Source organism: Macrotis lagotis, chromosome 2 (assembly GCF_037893015.1).
Source record: "Macrotis lagotis isolate mMagLag1 chromosome 2, bilby.v1.9.chrom.fasta, whole genome shotgun sequence".
NCBI classification, from domain to species: domain Eukaryota; kingdom Metazoa; phylum Chordata; class Mammalia; order Peramelemorphia; family Peramelidae; genus Macrotis; species Macrotis lagotis.
Window position 1 is genome coordinate 230378100 of NC_133659.1, and position 18413 is coordinate 230396512.

At 36.1% G+C, this 18413-nt stretch overlaps 1 protein-coding gene across 8 annotated transcripts in view; it reads right to left on the reverse strand.

The window, feature by feature from the left end:
• The window catches only part of GAS7 (growth arrest specific 7), a 271230-nt gene that overhangs the window by 68013 nt on the left and 184804 nt on the right, over window positions 1-18413 (reverse strand). For 5 of the 8 annotated variants that reach the window (XM_074225105.1, XM_074225111.1, XM_074225107.1 and 2 more), the window contains one exon: window positions 6315-6425. In XM_074225105.1, the coding sequence (XP_074081206.1) occupies window positions 6315-6425 (111 nt within the window). The remainder of the gene's footprint in view (window positions 1-6314; window positions 6426-18413) is intronic. The other 3 variants (XM_074225106.1, XM_074225112.1, XM_074225113.1) reach the window with 1 other exon arrangement.

Sequence of the window (18413 nt, forward strand, 5' to 3'; positions counted from 1 at the left end):
TAAAGAAATCAAAGCTATCTATAGTCATATGAAAAATTGCTCTATATCATTATTGGAGGGGTTTTGGGAAAGCTGGGACACTAATACATTGTTGGAGGAGCTATGGACTGATCCAACCTTTCTGGAGAGCAAAGGACAATAAAAATGTGCATAATCTTTGATCTACCCACTATTGGGTCTATATCCTGAAGAGATCATGAAAAAGAATAAAAAATTCTACATCTTCAAAAATATCTTTTGCAGTTCTTTTTGTAGTGGAAAATTGGGAATTGAGGAAATGCCCATCAACTGGGGAAATGACAGAACAATTTTGGTATATGGATGTGATGGAAAACTATTGTTCTTTAAGAAATCATGAAGGACAGGATGTCAGAAAACCCTGGAAAGACTAGCAGGAGTTGATGCTAGGTGAAATGAACAGAACCAGAATAACATTAAATACACTAACAGCAACAACATGGAGCCAAGATCAATCTTAATGGACTTGTTCATTTCAGCAGTATAATAATAAAAGACAATTTTAAGTCTTGTAATGGAAAATATCATCTATTTCCATAAAAGGAATTGTGGAGTTTAAATGAAAACCAAAGCTAAAGAATGTCCAGAGGAGGTAAATCAGGATGGTGTAATGCCATGAGTCCAGATGATGTAAGGAACAGTTGTAGTAACTGGGGATTTGTATTTGGGAGAAGAGAAAACTCAGGGAGACATGGTACTTGTTTTCAAGTTTTTGAAAAGCTGTCATATGGAGAAGGGATTATACTTGTTATAAGTGACAGTTATAAAGAGTTCACTTTAGGCATGGTCTCAAGGATGGAAAAAACATTCTAACAAATAGAGCTATCCAAAAGTAAAGTGCTAAGTTCCCACTACTTTGAGGTGTTCAAGCAGAGTTTAGATGAATACTTGTCAAGTTTGGTATAGTGGTGATTGTCTTATATGTGGTCTGGGTTAGATTACCACTGGGGTCCCTTGCAGGTCTCAAATTGTAGGGGTTTGTCAATTCTGACTGGACAGGAGGGCCTCCCCTCCTCCTTTTATTTTTTTAAAGCAAGAGAATAGAGTAAAGATTCATGGAGGTTTCCCTTCAATTTCTGGCAAAATTCTAAAGTAAATAGTGCTCATATAGAACAGGGAAATACCAAAGATCCCAAAGAACATAGCATGACTTCATTCTTAAAATGTAAGATCAAATGGATGTTATAAATACAGTTTAACTAGATTTAGCAAAAGGATTTGACAAAATCTCATCATTTTATAGAAAAGGAAAAATCAGATCAAGAAAATAGTATAGTCAATTGGATTCAGAATTAAATGAAATATTGGACCTAGAAGGTACTCATTAATGGATAGCAGTCAGTTCTGTGGAGTTCTTTTGTGCCCCAGACATCTGTGCTTGGTGGTGTACTTCGTTCTTTTGTTAGTGATATGGATCAAATGTCTTGATTATTAAATTTATAGATGATACAAACTGTGGAAGAATAGCAAACATTTTGTGGATTCATTCAATGGAAAGAGTACTAGCTTTGGAGTTGCATGATTTGAGTTCAATCTTGGTTTATAGTGCATTAATCATATAAACTTAGGCAGGTCACTTAACCCCTCTAAATCTTGGTTTCCTCATCTATCAAATAAGGAGATTGAACTGGATAAGACTTAGATTCTTTCCAGATCTACTCTATTTCATATTCCTAAAATTTCAAACAAGCTTGATACTGGGTTAAATCAAATAAAAATTATTTCAGCAAGGAAGAACTCAAAAGAATAAATGAAAATTTAATAGCTCTTTTGGTGGTGGCAAAGAATTGGAAATTGAGGGGATGCCCATTAATTGAGGAATGACTGAACTACTGTGGCATATGAATATAATGGAATAGTATTACTCTATAAGAATCAAGGGGTAGAAAGATTTCAGAAAAATCTAAAACGATATATATGAATGGATGCTGAGTGCAGTGAATAGAACCAGGAGAACATTGTACACCTTAACAGAAACATTGGTTGATCACCTCTGAAAGACTTAGCTCTTAAGACTACAGTGATCAAAGACAATTCTAAATGATCTGTGATGGAAAATGCCATCTGTATTCAGAGAAAGAACTAAGGAATTTTCACTTTTTAATTGTTTTTTTTTTGCTTTTCCCTTTTCATGGTTATTCACTTTTTGTTCTGATTCTTCTTTCACAGAGTAACTAAATAAGGAAAACATGTAACATAATTGTACATGTATAATTTATATCAGGATGGGGAGAGGGGAAAATGGGCAGGAGAAAACTACAAAAATTAATGTTGAAAAGTATCTCTGCATATAATTGGAAAAAAACAGATAATTGTTTTTGAAAAAGAATTTATGAAAATTGCAAAGAGAGAGATTGAGGTATCACTTCAGAAAAAGTTCTCCAAAATTAGAACTATCTAAAACTATCTAAAAGTAGAATAGGTTCTCTTTCCCTGCAGGGAAATCTTCAAGGAAAGCTTGGAGGAAGCATGGTCTAGTGGACAGAATGAGATTGGTCCAGTTCTCATTTCTATCACATACTGGCTCTGGGCAAATCATTTAACCTGTCAAGCAGCCCTAGATTAATCTATGATGGAAGCTGTGGATTTGCATTGAATATAAGACATTTCTTCACCATGATCACCTTCAAATTTACTCCAAATATGCAGATCACAACTCATCCATTTCTAGATCAAACCCTCCCAATATGACGGGGGCCTTCTTTGACTTCCCTAATACAAGAAGGATGTATGGAATGCATGGGCTGCATACTTCGTCCTTCATCACATAACCATCTCACTTTTTTTTCTGATCATACAATGATCATACCAGAGCCTAGTACTGTGCCTGACACAGAGTAATGCTTAATGAATGTTTCTCATTACTCCTGCTTTTCTTTAGAGTTCCTTATTTGGAATATACAGCTTCCTCTAGAATGAAATCTTAGTTCTAAATAAAAATAGAAGTGAAATGTAAAATAGTTATTCATGAAATCAAATAATCAACAAGTGCAAGAAGGTGAAGACAGATAAACATCAGTTCATCTAAAAAAGACATGTAGTTTTTAATGAGCTGCAAACTGGTTGTATCAGTGATGTGATACACAAAATTCTTGTGATCATAAGCTACAGCTAGAGAAGCATGACATTCAGAACCAAGGAGCTGAGAGTAACCCTGCAGTCTTCCTTGGAAATACTACATCTCAAGCAATGATTCCTCATTTACTTTTTCACAATTTACAAAAGTATCAGAAGGGTAGATGAAGAGTTTCCAAAAGAAGGCAACCATGAAAGAGTGGGGTTAGGTGGGAGAGAAATGACACAGTATTGTCTTCACTACAAATCTGTTTTTTAATCTTAACTAATTCCTCACTGCAACAAAACAAACAAACCTTCTTTCTTCTCCCCAAATGCTTTTCTATTTCATTTCCTACATTGAATATTCTAATCTCTCAAACAACTGAAACTATCCTATCTCTCATCCTTATTTCACAGGACCTGACTTTTTGCATAACTTTCACAGCAAAAGTCCTGGAAAAACATTATCACTTACCTCTATTTTTCTTCTCACTGCCTTCTCAACTCATAGAAAACTGGCTTTCAGTTTTGTCACTTAAATGAAACTTTTCCCTCCAAAGTTAATTGTAAAAGTCAAATTTGATGATTTTCATTAACTGTACGAACCTAGCCCAGTCACTTAAGCAGTTACTGTTTCTTTATTTGCAAAAATGTTGAAGCAGATTCTATCAACTTTAAAGTCCAATCCAGATACAAATCAAAGATTCTATGAATTCTCATTCTTAACATCTCTATAGCATAACACTGCTGATCACCATATAAATTTTTTAAAAATTTGTTTTTTCTTTCTTAATCATAGCTCCCCCCCTTAGTTCTAACTTCTCTTTAATTACTGGACTAATGTGGAAATATGTTAAATATGATTGTACATGTACAACTTTTATCAGATTGTTTGCCATCATGGGGAGGGTGGTAGAAAAATGTGGATTTCATAAACTTGCAAATGGATGAATGTTGGAAACCACCTTCGCACGTAATTGGAAAAATAAAATAAAATAAACAACAACAATGGACAATTTTGAACAGTGTAGTAATGATTATATATTTTTCTTCAAATTGAAATTTATTACTTCATATTTTGAATCATCTCATGTTCTGTTGCCCACATGGCATTTTTTTTCTTTTTGCATTTTATATTTAAGTTTAAAATAAAAATTAAAAATAAAAAAGATATTCATGAGATTTAGACATGTGGCTTCCAGATAGTATACAAGACTTTATATTATTTAATTTCTTGATTCTTAGTCAAATTTTCACAGTCCTTCCCAAAGCTAATTTTAGTTTTCAAAGTCAATAACTAATAAAGTTGACTTAATTTGATATGACATTGGGATTTTTTGGTAGAATTTTTATATTTTTATTCTTTTTTTTAGATTAGACACAAAGTTTATTTCTCTAGGATTTTACCCACCACCATTAGGTAATAGAGACCATCTTAAAAATGATTTACTATCTCTGATCTTCTTATTAGACATTTGCATATAAACTGAAATTTACCTTTATAATGACCATTTTTTTGGTTATGTTCATCATAAACTATGACCAAATGTTTATAAAATATTTCTTTCTTAGTTTTGATGTATGATACCAATACTGCCAAAGTCTATTTATTGCTTACGAACTTCTGCTTCAAAAAAGTTTTGTGCTTGTTTTACCAAGTTGTTAATTCTCTTTTCATATAATTTTTTAACATAACTCTCATTTGATTTTTTTGTTTTGCAAGGCAATGGGGTTAAGTGGCTTACCCAAGACCACACAGCTAGGTAATGATTAAGTGTCTGAGGCTGGATTTGAACTCAGGTACTTCTAACTCCAGGGCTGGTGCTCTATCCACTGTGCCACCTAGCTGCCCCTCATTTGATTTTTAAATTAACTTTTAGCTCCTTTAAGTATTTATTTAACTCTTTCTGGAATTTTCACTGAATTTGTGTCCAATATGAAATTTTCTCAGAAATCTTGCTTGTAGATTATTTTTAAGTCATTTTTTCACCATCACCAGAGTAGTTGTTTATGGTCACGTCCTTTTTTCTTTGCTCGTTCTTCTAGCCTATTTCTTGAACTTGTAATTTATATTAATGTTGGACTCTGCTCATTTCTATGGGGCAGATCTGGCCATAGGCTTTATTGCTCTGGGTCTTTTGCAGCTTTCATCACTCAGTGTGGGGAGTTGAAAGAAGAAACTGAACTGATCAGATCTTGGTCTCCTGCCTTGATTATTCTACTGTAGACTTGGTTGCTGGAATAAAGGTGAGAAATGAGTCACCTCTGCTCCAGAACTACATTGCTATGTTTTCAGAATGTGTATATTCCTAACCTGTTCTGGGATAGAAAATGACTCATTGTGACTTTTTTTTTTAAGTTTCTTTACAAAATTCAATCTGGCATGTTTTCTAGTTTATTGTAGAGGAGTTGTGTTAGGCACCTAAGGCAAAAATGCTTCCTTTCATTCTGACATCTTGTTTCCATTTCTAAGAAAAACTTTTGCATTTTTCTTTTAATTGTAATTTCCTAATATCTTTTAGTTTCTTTTTATTGAAATGTCAATGTTGGCATGATTCAGTGTCTCCAGTTGTATTCAGTAGTAATAATATCCAAAAGAAATGACTTGTACTTTTTTAGTGTCTGGCCTTCAAAATTGCCTTCAAACTGCCACAAATGGTTTTCATCCCAAGGGTTAAGAGAACAATACTCCTAAGCATAACCCAAATCGCACATAAACAACAAATTACTAAATAAATAAATAAATAAACAAACAAACAAATAAAGAAATAAATAAATATCAAATTACAAAGATAGCACATTCTGTGTGTTTTAGACCACAGAGCACATCATTACATGATAGGCTCTCAGTAGACAACACTCTCTAGGAAATAAAAAATAACTTGTGTTTGTAACTCTTCTCTCACCAGCTTTGCCCCCCACCTCAAGCTCCATCATTTCTTTTTTCTCTTTCAGGTTCTCCTTTAGGCAATTGGACACTAACCAATTTGACCAAACTACATATAATGTAGGTACTTGGGCACTGGGCTCTCATTAGTCTGATTCGAACGAAATCTTAAAACTGTTTCCTTCTCCACTATAGCAAAGGGCTATTAGGACCATAGGACTTTACTGCCTAATGGTTGTCATTTCTTTGTGCTAAACTAGGTCAGCCATATCTGAGAATTCTGCATCAGTTTCAGAGGCTAGCACTCAGTTTTTGAAGGAATGAAGTTGATACCTAAGTGTGAATTGCTTACTGTTGCTATAAGATGGCAGCTGGACAGTACCTGCTGTAGGCTGAAAGTTCCTCTGAGGGCCAGGGCTTGATGGGGTCCGAGGAGAACCGTTGGGCCGCTCCCATGTAGTCTCTAGTCAAAGAGAATAGCATCATGAGTGTCAAAGGACAGAACAAGAGAAAGTACAAAATGGATGAAGACAAAAGGGAGAGATCTTTGGAGGCTTAATGGGGAAGGGTATTTTTCTGTCCTTAAAGTAAAAAGAAATAATAGGATTCTTCCCATTTCTCCCTCCTCATGTTCATAGCCAGAGCTTCAAGGGAGGGAAGGTCTTTTTATTTGCCAGAAGTCTTGATTCATTTGCAGTATTGTAGCAGGGAAAAAGGTATCTACAATAGGCTTGGGATTTTCAAATTCAGCCTTCCTTTAAAAAAAAGGAAAAGAAAAAACCTTCACAAAAGTTCCAGAAAGCTTGTTCCAAAGACAAGCAAGCTGCCCTCTCTTATCCCTTAATCAAATAAGCCCAAATTGAACAGTATCTAAAATCACATTTGAAGCATTTCACTTGTTCCCATGAAAATGCTAACATCTACAGACCTCCTAGCAGAAATGGGGCACTCAGAAGAAAAAAATCTTCAAAGAGAAGTCAGAGTGCGGCACTATGAGATATTAGCTACCATTCTCTATATCCAATCATATCAACTGCCATTAGGAAGGAAAGAAAATATCCTACTCTCTGAGGTAGTTCTACTATTGGGAATGGAAACCAAAAGTCCCCAAAAACTTTAGGGAAAACAGGTTACTTTTCATATTTCCTAAGCTTTGTAATCACTTAGCCTGAGGCTTAGAAAAGCAAAATTATAAAAAAGTTTTAATAGATCGATGAAAGCAAGCTTTAGTTTCATTCATGTTCCATGTTGAAATCTTGGCAAATGATAGAAGGAAAAAACCTTTAGAATGATAAAGCTTCTTATGTTTGCTCTTCATTTTATGAGGCCCACATGGAGAAAAGTACATTGTTCATGATCATTAATGGTAGCAAAATATAGTTTGGTCTTATTGAAATTCTCTTCCCATTATTTTTTCATTGTGACCTCATCAGTGTCTATGATCCAAAAATCCAAAGGAAACTAAGGTTAGAAGTGAAATAATTTGCTCAAGGTCAAATAATTGGTTAGGGCAAATGATCATATTTTGCTGATGATTCTTCAATCTACTAAATCCAGTCCTAATTTCTCAGATGACCTTGAATCTCCTAAGTCCAATTGGATGTCCCATAGACAACTTCAACTCAACATGTCCAAAATTCATTATATTTCCTGCCAAGATCCTTATTATTAGAGTATAGCTATTTCCCCAGTCTCCTAACCTCAAAAGCTAGGTGTCACCTTTGATTCTTCATTCCCTCTCACCTCCGTATTCAATATGTTGCCAAGTCTTGTTGATTTTATCTTCTCTCCTCTTACATTGCCAGAAATTCTGGTACAGGCCCTCATAAACTATGCCTTGATTATTGCAATAGCCTGCTGGTTGATCTCCCTGCCACAAATCTTTCCCCACTCTACTGCGTCTCAGCTATCAGTGGGATCTTCCTAGAGAGTAGACTATGTCACCACTACCCACCCTCTTTCAGTAAGCCCCAGAATCTCACTATCACCTAAAGGCTCAAATATAAAAAAAACTTCAATTTGATATTTAAACCCTCCTCCTAACTTTTCTTCATTTATAGAATTCTTGCACTTTCCTCCAGTCCCTCAGTATTCTTTAATCCAATGACAATAGCCTCTCTCATATAAGATACACCACTGAGGGTAACTAGGTGGCACAACAGATAGAGCACCAGTTCTGGAGTCAGGAAGACCTGAGTTCAAATACAGCCTCAGACACTTAATAAATTACTTAGCTGTGTGACCTAGGGCAAGTCACTTAACCCCACTGCCTTAAGTAAATAAAAATTTAAAACAAAAAAGAAAAAATACCATCACTTGATTTCAAATATTTTCACTGGCTCCCCGCATGCCTAGAATATTCTCTTTTCTCATTTGACTCCCTAAATTCCTTGGTTTCTTTCAAGTCATAGACAAAAATAATCTCACCTTTCACTGGCAAGTTTTCCTGATCGTTTTTTAATGCTAGTGTTTTTTTCCTGTTGACTAGTTCATATTTCTTCTGTATATCAATCAATAAACATTTGTATGTAGCTAGTTTATACATAGGTATGTTGTCTTTCCTATCAGACAGTGAGCTCTTTCAGAGCAGGAACTGTCTTTTGCCTTTCTTTGTATTTCCAGAGCTTAGCACAGTGTAGGAAATATAGTAGGCACTTAATGACTGACTGACCATGACTGAGATGTTAATTTATGTGGAGATGTATTATGCTAAGCCTTTGAGATATAGAATCTTAGAATCATGGGATATCAGTAAAGACCTTATTCACCCTCTCACTTTACAAATAGGAAACTAAGGTTAGAGGTGACATGATTTGCTCAAGGTCAAATAATTAGTTAGTGGCAAAACCAGCACTATATACTTCACTGTCTCCATCTACTTTTAGATCCCAGTTTCTACATCTTCTACCTTCTCTCTCCTTCTGGCTACTTGGTTCTTTAACCAACTCTTCTTAGTGCCAGAAACTGCTTCTACCTAAGCGCCACCCATTTTTGCACACATTTCAATTTAGGTTTTAATGAAGAATATTTAAAATAAAAACAACTAGATATTGCAGTAGATAGAGCATTGAATCTGAAATTTTGAAAACCTGAGTTCAGATCCAGCCTCAAGATATTCCCAGCTATGTGATATTACCACATAAGCAATTTAACCTCTTTCAACCTCAGTTTCCTCATCTGTTAAAATGGGGATAATATTAGTACCTATCTCAAGGGTTGTTGTGAGGGCTAAAAGAAGATTAAAACAGAGTATTAAGATCTTTGCCAAAGAACTACAAAGGCTAACATAATTAAAATGGAAATCAAGATCTATGTAGCTAATAACTAATATCCAACTTCATAGTTTCTGAGAAGAAGGATTTAATCTAGCATCATAGGAAGACTCTAAAAAACCCATTTTCTCTTCTTGTTCACACTATACCAAAGTGATGTAAAACAAGTCTGTGTCAAAAACTGAGGGTCAGAATTTACCACTGCAGGCTGATAATTTCCCTGAATGTAACTATAACTCTAAGTTAGGAAAGTAACCCATCTGGGTTTCATCATTAGCAGTAAAAAGGCCAGTCAGATATCTTTCAGTTGACCATACCACCCACACAATAGGAATTGAGGCCAGTGTTAAGAAAGAAATGGCTTAGCTTTGATAGATTGGGTGAGAAATATTGAAAATACTGACTTTAGTGGTATCTAGGGCAGCATTTGAGTCCTTGGTCACCTTAGATATTGGGGGAAATCTCAACTCATGAAGAGACATTTTCCTGACTTGGAAACCTCCAGAAAAACAGGTTAAAATTAAAGCAAAAGGATTGAGAGAGGCTTGCCAAATAGCAGCCACTCCCATCCCCCTCTTCTCACCCCCACACCCAGTTTACATGGAAACACATTTTTCTGGAATGACAACTTCAACTCAATCTTTGGCTGCAATCACTGAAAGCAAGGGAGCCAAGCACTCCCTAAAAAGGAGAGCTTTGCACAGCCATGAGATCAGAGGCAACTATTATTCTGGCTACCATTACTGTAACCCAGAAACTCAGCATTTTCCCCTTGAAGGTTCCATAACCTCCCCAGGTTTTTTCCTACTACTAAGGGTGGGAAAACAACACATCTGGGTTATATTCTTAGCAGCAAATAATCCCTTAAGAAGCAATCTTATTTACAGAGAAGCCTCTGAAGGGTGGAAGGTTAAAGACCCAGCTAAGGAGCTATCCAAAGTAGTTCGTCTGAATGTCAAAGGAAAGGGACAAACCAGTGAACCCTTACTCCAGGAGAATACCAGGGACAAAAGAAGAGTTATCTATCTTCAAATATTCATTGGAGAATAAAGATAGTTTCCCCTTCTCTTTTTCTTTGTACTTTTCAGTTCAGCTATATACCCTTCAGCCCATTCAGTATCTGTGTCAGCTGGTCTGTCCTTCTCCACTCAGTTTGCTATTCTTTCTTCCTCTATATTTCTTGTAACTTTGGAGTATATCTAGTCTGATATTTCAGGCTCTTCTTAGCATGGTCCAACCCTAGCAGTAACACAGTACCAGCCTTTCTTGATTCTGTTAAGAAGTCGTTGGGGAAAAAAAAGTTGTTGGCTCACCCAACAGGCTGTCCTACTACCTTCTTGGCTAGACCCCTATGGTTAGAGGGGCTCTATGAGCTATAAGGGTAGGGCAAGCACCAGGCAAACTGCTGGAATGCAAATATCCTCTCTCAAAATCTTTGGGAGAAGTTGCAAAATATAGTCAATTATTTATCTCCATATATGATTGCTTTAGCTGTCTCTTCTACCTTAGAATGCAAGTTCAAAGGTAAAAACCCTTAACAAGAGGAATTAAAGGTTTGGTTAAAGCATCTCTTGCCTCCCTGCACTTTCTCTGCACCCCAAGCAGGGACAATCAAGCTTACAAGGATTTCAACTATCATTTACCAGTGACTCCCCAGGCTATTTCTAGCCTTCAGCCTCCTCCTGAGGAAGAGTGGATTTTCTAGTCCTATGAGGTTGCCTCTTAAATAGATTACCTCTCTAAAAGTTATATGTGGGGGTACCTGGGTGCTGCAGTGGATAGAACAACAGCCCTGGGGACAAGAGGATCAGATTCAAACACTTAATGCCTGTTTAGCTAGGTGACCTTGGGCAAGTCACTTAACCCCATTTCCTTGCCAAAAAAAAATTCAAAGCAAAACAAAATAAAACCAACAAAGTCTAAAAGTTATATGTGGCAAATATAAGTATCAATAGCTTCCGATGGATCTCTAATACCTAATCTTAAAACTACTGCCAACCTTCACCAGATATGCCTTGAATCTCTGGGTCTTACATTTAGGGAACTAGTAACGACACCACTGACTCGATCAATCTTCATTCATCAAAGTCAGGCTTGAGAATTATCATTTCTAAAAATGTTTTTCTCAAACTAAGTTTAGCTTAGACCAGCCCACACAACAAACTATCCATTCCTTAAACACTTATAGACTTCATTTATCATTTTCTATTCATTTTGTGTTCACCATCAGGGAATAAATGCCTTAATGGCACAGACAATATCTTTTCTCAGACATAATAAAGTGTTGAGAATATTGAAGCTAGGTGGATCAATGGATTGAGTTCTGGACCTGTAGTCAGGAAGATCTGAGTTCTGATATGGCCTCAGATAAAAACTAACTGTGTGACCTGGAATTTAACCTCTGTTTTCTTAATCTATGAAAGACAGAAATGGCAAACCACTCAAGTTTCCTTGTCAAGAAAACGACACTATAGCATTGATGTGCACCACCAATCCCATGAGGAATCTGAAAACTTTGGTACTAATCTTTGCTCTACCCAAAGCAGGTGTATGATTTTATTTCTCTAGATGATTTCTTCATCTATTCACTAGGAATGTGTAGCAGTGAATAATTGTTCTTTTATAACCACAATACACACATGCCCATATATTCATTCATCAATGCTATATGATGAATTTTAGTACTTTGGGGAATGAGCTTACATTTTATGGAGAATTTTAAGATTTTCAAAGTCTTATGTATAATATTTCATTTATACAATAATTTTGTGAGATTGTGATATGTTTTAATCAATTATGATTTCATTGGTGTGGGAAAATCCCTGATGGAGGACTTATAGGTGGAGTTGAGTAACTGAGGATTCAGAAGGGTAAATAACTTTCATATGGTTCTTCAGGTAGGAAGTGTCAGGGGTAAGATAATACTGAATTCGGTATTCTTTATTTCAAAGGTGACCTTCTTTCCTCTTCCACTAGTTCCTCACATGTGCCATTATTATCTCATTTTTATAAATGAGGAAACTGAGCCTTAGAAAGTTAAATGAATTAAGTTCCTAAATTTACAAAATAACAGAGAAAAAATCAAAAACTAGGATTCTGCCTAACAAGCTATAACTTCATGAATAGAGGGAAAATTACTGACAAACTTAGTAAAGAGCTCCTAAAGTATCTGCCTGTATATTGATTTTGGGGTAGTTATACCCAATGAGTGACATACTTGTGCTCCACTAGAAGAGGTTGTATTATGTGCTGCAAAAGATCTTAGGAGTCTGACTCAGAAAATGTTGATTTGATTCTGACTTATATACTTGCTAGCTATGTGTGGCTTTAGCAAAGTCAATCAATCTCTCTCTCTCTCTCTCTCTCTCTCTCTCTCTCTCTCTCTCTCTCTTTCTCTCTCTCTCTCTCTCTGCAAGGCAATGGGTTTAAGTGGCTTGCCCAAGGCCACACAGCTAGGTAATTATTAAGTGTCTGAGGCCAGATTTGAACTCTGGTACTCCTGACTCCAGGGCTGGTGTTCTATCCACTTGTGCCACCTAGCTGCCCCAAAGTCAATCTCTTTTGAGTCTTAGTTTCTCAGACTATTAAATAAAACTGTCCTGACAATCTGTCAGGGGCAGCTAAATGGTGCAGTGTGCCACTTAGTTCTTCTCAAATTTGGCCTCAGACATTTGCTAGCTATGTGACCCAGGGCAAGTCACTTATTTCTGTTTGACTCTAGTTTCATTATCTGTATCACTCTGCTATTTCTGCTTAGAAAACCCCAAATGGAGAAGAATTGGACAGAACTGAAATAACTAAACAACAAAAACAATACCAATCTGACAAAGTCTATTTGAGGTCAAAGGGGGTTTCTATTTTTAAAAATGTTGTTTGCAAACTATAAAACCTTAAGTATAAATATAGGCTATTATTCCCTGCTAAAACTCAACTCAGGTGCCTCAGCACAGCACAGAGGTGCCTCTTGGTTATATTCCATCATGCACTGATTTGGGAAGGTCCTACACAGCTCAAGAGGCTTTGAATATGAACTGTCAGAATTTATCCTCTGAGGAACAACGAAGACAAAATATAGAGATCAGTTTGGATGATTTCAGAGAGGGTCAGCCTAGGGAAATTCAGAAAGGTTGGAAGGTTTGCCACTAGGTAATAAAAGGAGAACTCTTAAGACCATTATTGTTTCTGTTATTACTGCTGCTGCTACTGCAGCTTCAGGCTGCATCCTATCAATGTGTATATCTGTTAGGTTCTGCCCTATTTCCTCAATTTAGATCCTTCATAGGTAATGTTAACATAGATTGAATAAATGGATGAATTAAAACATTAGTTGAAAGTCTACATCTTTATAATCCTCTCAACATAAGATCATAGTTGGAACTAATCTAGAACTGAAAGATTCATTGACATATAAACAAACCACAATGCTGTATCCTGGGGCAGTAGTGGAAGTAAATAGGCTATCTTTCCTGGAAAGGCTTATTGGGCTGCCATACTATTCTCATCCCATCTCATTTTTAAATGGGGCAGAAATAATGCCTATAGAGCTAAGGGTCTTACCTATAGTCTCGCAAGTAAGAAGTAGTGGGATAAGACTTACTTAAACCAGGTTCTCTGATTTCAAATCCAAATCCAGAACTTTTTAATTATCCTAAAATAATGCCTACAGCAAAAAAGATGTCTTTTCCTAAAATAGCTGTCAATACTGTAAAATGGCTAAATAATAATTATTCTAAATAATTCCTCTTTCCTTAACTTCAGCCTGTTCCTGAAATATGCTAGCCTTAAAAGAAATTCACTAGTAATTTATTCCATTTTCAAAACAGCTATAAAACAGAAATAAATCCCATTATCACAAAGTCTGAGAAAATTTAATTAATTACTTTGTACTTGAGAAGCAAGTAGAAAAAATAATTAGCATTTCCAGAAAATATGTAATGAAGAATATTTTATGAAGATTAGCTCAGAAACAAATTAACATGGTAGACTCATCAATGATATGGACTTGAATTTGAACCTTGCCAGAATATCTACTTAAAGATGCAAAAAATAATGATAATTTATGTGATGCTGTATAATTTTCCAAATGTGTGACTTAAGATAAGTAACATAAGTTTTATAGGCCTCAATTTCTTTTCTTTGAAAAAAAAGGGGAGGAAGAGGGGAACTAGACTAAAATGACCTCTAAGGGCCCTTCCCACTCTAAATTTATGATCCTATGATCTCATTTGACCTACAAAATCCTGTGAAATGGAGAAGAGTATTATCCCTCTCAATGTATACAAGAAAAAAATAGGACTGACATAACTGGAAGAACCTGGACCCACAGATACAGAGAGAAACATAGAGAAATGATGGTAGTTCACATTTATTTATTGCTTTGAATTATGCAAAGAACTCTTCTGAAAAAAATATGCTTTATTAGTGAGACAAGTAAAATTACCACCATTTTATAAATGAAGAAAGAAGAGTTTCAGATAACTAAAATGATCACACCAGGAAACACCTGGGGTACAGAAAAACAAATAGAATTCCTTCCTTTAGTAAAGGTGATTTCTAGAAAGGAATATATATGAGAGAAACTTGGGTTTCTTAAGTATTAGTTCTGTCTCTGACATCTTTTAACTGGCAAGATATACAATATTTCATAAGAAATTATCTAAGACTATAAGTTATAGATGTGAGGAAAAAAAGCTCCCTCCAACAATATGAAATCTTTAAACTATTGCCTTAACACCCTGGACCTCAGTTTCCTCATCTGGAAAATGAGAGGTTTTAATTATTCAGCCCCTGAAGTCTCATTACATGATTAGAATAAATAAGTTATGCTGAATATAGCCAGATAACAACCTAGCTACATAAAATTAAATAGTCTGGTACATAACAACTATTTATTTGATAACTGAAATGTTACAAAATATCTTTGCTATTGCCACTTTAGTATTTCTGAACTATAGGTGCTTTAGTTAGTTAATGTGAGAAATATAGGGTGTTGGTTTTCACAGGATGTGGAGGGAGCCCTTTAGGGAATGCATTATAAAGGAATGGCCCAGCCAATCACAAGACTGGAAGAGTCTTCCTAATCCCATTCCAGGGATACCAAACCCCAATGGTCAAGAGTGACCTAGAGATCTTGACCTAATGCTACTGAGTTTGCACAATTAGGTAATTGAATATTAATCCACACACCCCCTGTGACGATTGGGGCTCTTTAGCATATTATGCATCAGATGATGTGGGGGGGATCTTATTAGGGGCATATCATGGAATGGGTGGATTTTTTAGATTGTAACTCAAACTCTGAGAGCCTATGAACATCCAAGATGGAGGGGAAAGAGTTTCAGAGGACAATAAATTACCTGACTCCTGAGACTAAGGTGTGCCCCACCCCTAAGTTGTATCTTGCAAGGTTCATGAATAAAATGTACAATTTTCTCTCACTCTGGCAGGTTTTTCTTTTCATTCATTTATAACAGTTAATAAGATAATGGCTTTCATAATTTTGCTCTGTATATAAAAAAGACCAAAAGTGTTTACCAGAAGACTTGGCCCACTTTGGCATTTGCTTTGACATTTGCTTTTGTAAGGAGAACTTTGCCACATCCAGATAACCTAAAATGGAGAATTCTGATTTTCTTGACCATGTGTATTGGAGATGTTTCCATCAGCTGTGCAGGTGGAACAGAGATTACTATATGGAATAATCTCTCTTTTTTCCCTTCCAGGTGTCCAGAGAGGATGAAAGTCATGATCATTCATAGCAGAGACACCATAAACTAATTGAGTAGGGGACCTTCCTTAGTTTTACCCTGAAGAGAACTGGTTTTGATGGTTTTGTTTATATGTTTCATTTCTAAGTGTAGGTAGTAAAGTACCTCAAAATTGAGCCAGGTCAAAATCGGAGGCTTCCAGATACAAAGTTGACCAGTCCAATGGGAAATCAGGGTGTATGAGGGAGACTTTATACTTGGAACTTTATTGGACTGAATCCCTTTCCTCTCCCCAAACTATTAATCATTTAATGGGGGGGGGTGGAGGAATGAATTGTGCTCCTAGATATTAGGGAGATACTTGTACATTTATTCTTTTTTTAAATTTTTTTTTAGGTTTTTGCAAGGCAAATGGTGGTTAAGTGGCTTGCCCAAGGCCACACAGCTAGGTAATTATTAAGTGTCTGAGACCAGATTTGAACCCAGGTACTCCTGACTCCAGGGCTGGTGCTTTATCTACTGTGCCACCTAGCCGCCCCACGTTTATTCTTGCTATACATTTGAATTAATAATTTTTTAGCTTTATAAAAAAACTAATCTGACTGTTCTGTACAGTGATTAAATGGAACTGGGGTACAGGGAATTCCTAAAATTGGAGAACAACATTGGTGGGAGTTGAATCTAATGACAGAGATTTGAGACAATCATCCCACACCCACCCTACCTCCAGCAAAACCCTAAAGATTATGGAAAATCCTGAGGCAGAGAACCATCTAATATATCTGACTTTCAAGCAATGGGGTCCAGAGAAGACACAGTTCTCAAGCACCTATTATTTATTTGCTATGCAATAGACTCTGAGTTAAGTACTGAGAATACAAAGTGAAGAAAGAAGTATCTGCTCTTAAAGAATTCAATCTTTGGGAAAAGAAAGTGGTGAAATATTTGTTTACATGTTGTTTCCCCTTACGTATAAATAAGAGCTACTAATAAGATCAGTTTGGAGAATGGAAAGCAATTAGCATTGGAAAGCTTTAGCATTAAGTAGGATAAGGAAAGACTTCCTGCAGAAGTTGGGACTTTAGTTAAGGAAGATCCAGGAGACAGATGAGAAAAGATAATTTTAGAACTCCAGGGGGATAGACAGTGGAAATGCCAAGAATCTGGAGATGAAAAGCTTCTGTAGGAAGAAAAATGAAGACATGAGTGTCCCTGGGAGGAGGGGCAGCTAGGTGATGCAGTAGAGAGAGCATTAGGCCCTGGAGTCAAGAGGACAACAGTTCAAATCATACCTCAGACACTTAATAATTGCCTAGCTGTGTGATAATGGGCAAGTTACTTAACCCCATTGCCTTAAATAAATAAAACTTTAAAAAAATGTATGAGAGGGGATGTGATACATCTTCCTTTGAATATGATTTTATTATTATTCCAAAATACTTCCAAAGGCAAAGTTAAATGAGAAGGTAAAGAGTAAAAATTTTGCATAGATGAAAATATTTTATTTTTCTTTATGGTTTAGCTAATCAAATTTACCCCATTTCTAAGGAAAGAATGCCATATTATAAAAGCAGAAGTGAAGAAAAAAAGGTGAAAACTAAATATACAGGAACTTTAGCAAAAACAACTGCTAGATTGGAGGGAGTAGACAGAAGAGATGGAGATAAAAAGCTAAAGGATTTAGCAGTGAATTTATGAAGCTAATACAAGGGTACAGAATCAGACAGGCATGCTAACTTTGGTATTAAGTATGGTGAATTTGAAATGACAGCAGTACATCCAAGGAAAAAAATTTGGCAGTCAGGAGTATTTGCTCAAAGATGGAGAAGTGAGAGGTGAGGACTGAGACATGAATTTGGAAGGCATAATAACAATAATATTAATAGTCACATTTGAATACATTTATAAGGAATCAGTTTACTGAGAAGTATGTCACACTTTCCCCTTTAATCTTCACAACAACTCTGCTATAGGTAGGACTGGCATTTTTTATTATTCTCATTTTATATATGAGAGAGAGGAATTTAAGTTGTTTTCCTAGCATTGTACAACTAAAAGATACTAGAGCTGAGACTCAGCTATGGGCCATGGACCAACTATAGACCACATGTACCAAAGCTGGTGTACTCTTAACTATATAATTTACATTGAGATGAAAGTTGAATCCAAAAAAATGAGTGAGTTCTTTGAGGCAGAATATGAGAAATGTAAGGTGTTGGTCTTCACAGGGTGTGGAGGGGAGCCCTTAGGGAATCCATTACAAAGGGGGAATGGCCCAGCCAATCACAAGACTGGAAGAGTTTTCCTAATCCCATTCCAGGGATACCAAACCCCAATGGTCAAGAGTGACCTAGAGATGTTGACCTAATGCTACTGAGTTTGCATAATTAGGTAACTGAATATTAACCCACAAACCCCACTGTGATGATTTGGGTTCATTAGCATATCATGCATTGTATGATGTGGGGGGGG